The 4,738-nt window shown below is 41.4% G+C and overlaps 1 protein-coding gene across 1 annotated transcript in view; it reads left to right on the plus strand.

Moving 5' to 3' along the window:
* CDO1 (cysteine dioxygenase type 1) overlaps positions 1–4,388 on the plus strand; it is a 9,577-nt gene extending 5,189 nt beyond the window's left edge. Inside the window, exons 4-5 of the mRNA XM_009634626.2 lie at positions 1,561–1,730; positions 3,915–4,388. Of these exons, the coding sequence (XP_009632921.2) occupies positions 1,561–1,730; positions 3,915–3,944 (200 nt within the window). The 3' untranslated portion in view covers positions 3,945–4,388. The remainder of the gene's footprint in view (positions 1–1,560; positions 1,731–3,914) is intronic.
* The last annotated feature ends 350 nt before the right edge of the window (positions 4,389–4,738 follow it).

Below are 4,738 nucleotides of genomic sequence, written 5' to 3' on the forward strand. Positions count from 1 at the left end.
AAGAGTGGTGCTCCACATCCCTCTGTTGAAGGTATGCCACATTAAGTGAAAATACAAAACCGATAGGACAGGAAACACAAGAAGGAGCTTGACATGCCTGCAGATGCGCCCATACAGGGACGTGGGTTCTCAGACTCAAGTCAGGTTTTCCTACCTATGCTGTTCTTTCCGAGGCAAGCAATTGCACCCTGTGTGCATCTGATCCAACGCTTCCTTGGTTGTTTTAAACACATTTGGCATCCAATCCTCCAAGTCAGTTTGGATCTCTGCCATATTTCATAACGGATGTTTTGGTTTAAAAGAAACAGGTAAAACAAGTAGAAGGAAAACACTGACAGTGTGTTGATTGTCCCAACTACTTCAATAGTGAGTGAACTTCACGTTTCAATTGCGTGCTTCTTGGTTGCTCTTGTACTTTATTTTTAAGGTTAGAACCCACTAAACAGAGTTTATCCAAGTCTCCCATTAGATGAGCACAGAGTTAGGACTTTTTTCCCCTAGACCTCTATGTAGATAAACTATGTTAATGACACTTAGGGCTTACACTTCAAATGTATCAGAGTTAAAAGCATACTCATGATTCTCAGGGTATTGTGCCTATGTTGCACAATACAGGTCTAGGTATTGTATAACGTATTAATTCAAGTACAAAGGCCTGAGCTGTTTTTACAGCAGGGTCATAAATTTAAATTCAACGTCTCTTTTAAGTAACTCAAAACCTTCACTTTAGTGGAGAATGGAAATGGTTTGGTTTGTGGCTGTGATTCTTCATACCTTACATTTTTATGTAATAGCTTGATTTCTACTCCACTGTCAGAGAAAGTGCCATCGCTTCATTAGTAACCACACAACAAACAGTGCCTGGTTGTATTATGTGTTCAATTATGCTTACTATTCAGTTAAGGTTGCAAGTACGCTAGTCACTACTAATTTCTCGCCTTAGGCAAAATAGCAGACAAATGAAAAGCCTGTTCTCCAAACCAATAACTTAGATGGATTAATTGGGAAACAGATGCCTGCAGTAGAAGACAACTGTATCTCTGTCCATAAGTCCCTGCCCCAAACGCGTGTAGCTGTGACTGGTATCCTTGTTACCAGGCTAAGAATCAGCAATACAAAAACTTTTCCCCTGTAAAACGTCTTGCTAATTTTTAGAAACACAAATCTTCCTGCTTCTGGAGCATCTATAACAGCATCTCCTAGGAAAGTAAATAACCTTAAAGTCCTTTGGGAATGATAGCTAGAAAATTACTGCCAGTGTGGCCTTCCTTAAGTTTCTCTGGATTTCTATTGGTCTTTATCATGTAGCAGATAATCCAGAAGTTTCATGAAGTGAGGAAGGCAATAAGGTATTTTGAATTAGCAGAGTATTTAGGAATTTGTGCTCGAGAACAGAAGCCAAATTGCCTGTACCGAGTTACTTGTTGACCATAAAAGTGCGGGTATGCCTAACTGGCTTGCTCATGAGTTTCAGTTTAGAAAGCATTTTTCCAGGCATCTGAGATCTTGTTACGTCATCCCGCTAACGCAACCTCTCGTTTCATGCCCTTGCTGGTGTAGACTCCATTGGCCTGCACCGTGTGGAGAACATAAGCCACACAGAGCCTGCTGTTAGCCTGCATTTGTACAGCCCACCCTTCGACAGCTGTAACACCTTTGATCAGAGGACTGGACACAAGCACAAAGTCAAGATGACCTTCTACAGCCAGTTTGGAGAAAGGACTCTCTGCGTAAGTATGAGAGCCTGGCCACGGGCCCTGTGGGGACAGGGACGAGGGGCTGCCCTCTTGCCCATGCAGGGCAGAGCGCCGGTGTCCCAGGACAGGCAAGAGGTCCAGCAGCCCCACCTTTCCTGGGGCATCCCCCTCTAGGGCCAGCATAAAACCCGTTTCCAAATACCACTCCATTTGTTGGTTTGTGCTTCCCTCCTGTGGAGTTCCGTGCTTTGTAGCTTGCCTCCCCTTCATCAGCAGGAGACCAGTTCCCAGCAGAGGGGAGGACTAATGAGAACTGTGCTACTAGCTAAGCGTCTTCAGGCAGCAAACGATGGTAAATGCAACCTAGTCAATGGAAACCGGTGAAGCAGCTACATTGTTTTGACCAGCTTAAGTCATGTGTAACATTTCCTGCCTAAATTGTTCTGCCAAAAAGCATCATATTTCAAGTCAGTTGTTTTAAACCTCACAGCTTACTGTAAAGAATTCTTTAAGGAAGTTAATTTAATTCTTTAAAATCAAAACTTTGACACAAAGTTTTGCTCTGAGAGTGAGAGTAGGCTGGTTGGCTGTTGTCTGCCTTCTTTAGCAATGGCATGAGATTTCATTTGGATAGAAAAGAAATCTTACGATGAGCTTTGGGGGACCAAGCTAGGACATCTGGGAGAGTTTAATAGGGTTCCTTTAAGTGCTCTTCCATGCATTGGGAAACAGAACTACTTATACGGGCAGCAAAGACAGACAGATTCTTGATGTTCAGCCACAGAGGTTCCAAAACTGTTTAGTTCTGTTAGACACAGAACACTTTCACCTTTCACTGAAGCCAGAAATCCAGTGCTCAGGAACTTCCTGGAGTGAGCCCTTCATAAGATCCAGTTAGATTTTTATATAATTGACAAGTTCCATGTAAATTGTTTCTCTGAAGCTTGTCACACTAAATGATTACAAATTTACCAAACAGCTGAAACACAAACTTTGACCTTCCTGAGTTTGAAAGGTCCCTGAGAAAGTAAACTCAAATTTATAATTCAGATTTTAAAGGGAAATAAACATGGAAAAGTTGAACAAAATTCATGCACAAATTCAGTGTTTGCTTGCTTTCTTTTTAAGTGTTTATTGAATATGAAGTATGTAAGATAGCAAGAGTAGGTGTTTTGACCTGGACTGTTTCCTACCCTTGATTTGTAACCATCTGGCAGTGTTAGTACCTTTTGTGGGAAACTGGATCTGGCTTACAGGAGAGAGGTAAATCTTAATCATTGGGTCTCTTTCATGAATTCCTGTAAATGGAATTCCAGTAAGGGGGAAAGTGGTAAGGAGTTTGGGCCATCCAGCTGCCCAGAATGACTTCACACTGCAAAAACCTTCTGGTCTCAGTGAGGGTTTCTGGAAAGCTGACTGGAAAATCAGATTTTCTTCTGCTTACCAGATATCAAAAGGATGTAGGAACACAGAGAGCTATAAGTTAGAAACACCAGGAGAGTAATGTAAAGTATATTTGTGTATCTTTTATGAGTGAGATCTACCTAGCTAAAGCACATTCAGTGCTTCTTCTTTTTCTTAAAAATTTTCTGCAGGTAAAATACACGGGTAAATCCTTAGCAGTTTCTGGCCATTATGAAGTCTTAATTAACTACATCTCCAGTTACATATATATCTCAAGTTATATAGACCTAATAATAAAAATAGTATGTAGTATATCCAAGGACTTGCCCATGGAAGTAATTGTTTACACAGTTCGGGTACAGACCATGAGAATGCCGACGGGAAAGTCCACTGAGGGAAAACTGATTTTGTCTTGGGCATCACAGCATACCAGTTCCTGCTGCCAGGAATTTTACGGGGCAGGGGAGGAGGCTTCTCTTTGCAGCCTCTCTTCCAAGCTGGGCTTTCAAGCAGTTTCTGTCAAAACAAAGTAGAGCAGAGTATCGGGGAGAAAACACAGCCTGAAGGAGGAAGCCCTCCTCAGCTGCCCCTTCTTCTGTGGGCTTGCTGGGGTCACACGGAGCCAATGGATGGGACGATTTTGTCAGGTGCACAGGGCCCTCTGCAAAAGTCTGGCAAGGCGTGCTGAAAATAAATACACTACATATTTTAAGGTGCTAAGCTACTGCGGGAATAAAGGCCCATGCTGAGAACATGAACAGGGTGGTGACTCTCTCCTTCCTTAAAACAGCAACCTCTCCTCTTTCCTTTTAGGCAACAGCAGTGCCGCAGGAGAACAACTGAGAAGCACCAGCACACGTTTGCATAAGACCTGCTGAATGTTTAACCAGGGACAGAAGACTTGCATGGCTAAAGGCCAACAGCCAGCTATATTTCTATACCTTGTACATAGAAATACACTAGGGCAGCTTCCAGGCCACCCACAGTTCCCCTGAGAGAATGCCAATTACGGGACACTAAACTAACCAGTGCCATAAACTACTTCAGAGGTTAGATGCCTTTTCTTAGGCTCCTGTCAGAATTAAGTAGTTTGTTTTCTGATTCTAGCCTGCTCTTAATTCCACTTCTGATACCACACAGTAGTGTCAGAAATAGGGGATTTTAAACGTCATCTGACACTACTTAATAGGCCTATGTGTATGTATGCTCTCAATGTAATTAATAACTATATAAACTTCTAAGCTTCCAGTCACTAGTACCTATGGGTAGTACACTAGATACAATTAATAGCAGCTTTTTTTTTTTTTTTTTTAAATGAAGTCTTTTAGGTTTTAATGCTCTAGGCCATTTTGATAGTTTTGTGCATTTTTTACTTTTTATTTTTTACAATTTCATTTGTCAGATCTTGTTTTCAATAGGAGCAGCAAAATGCTTCCTGCAAAATGATTTTTAAAAGTGATTGGACAGTGACTTGGGTTTTTAATGCGACTAATCACACTTAATTCAGTGAATGTCCAGTTTCCAAAGTATTCTGTATAGACACTGAAGAAGGTAACTAAAATAAAACTGGATTTGTGCACATATTTCAAAGTTTTCAGCCTTTTTCTCCTGGTAACTAAAATATTCATCACACTTTA

This window comes from Egretta garzetta, unplaced genomic scaffold, assembly GCF_000687185.1.
Source record: "Egretta garzetta isolate BGI_Z169 unplaced genomic scaffold, ASM68718v1 scaffold272, whole genome shotgun sequence".
NCBI classification, from domain to species: domain Eukaryota; kingdom Metazoa; phylum Chordata; class Aves; order Pelecaniformes; family Ardeidae; genus Egretta; species Egretta garzetta.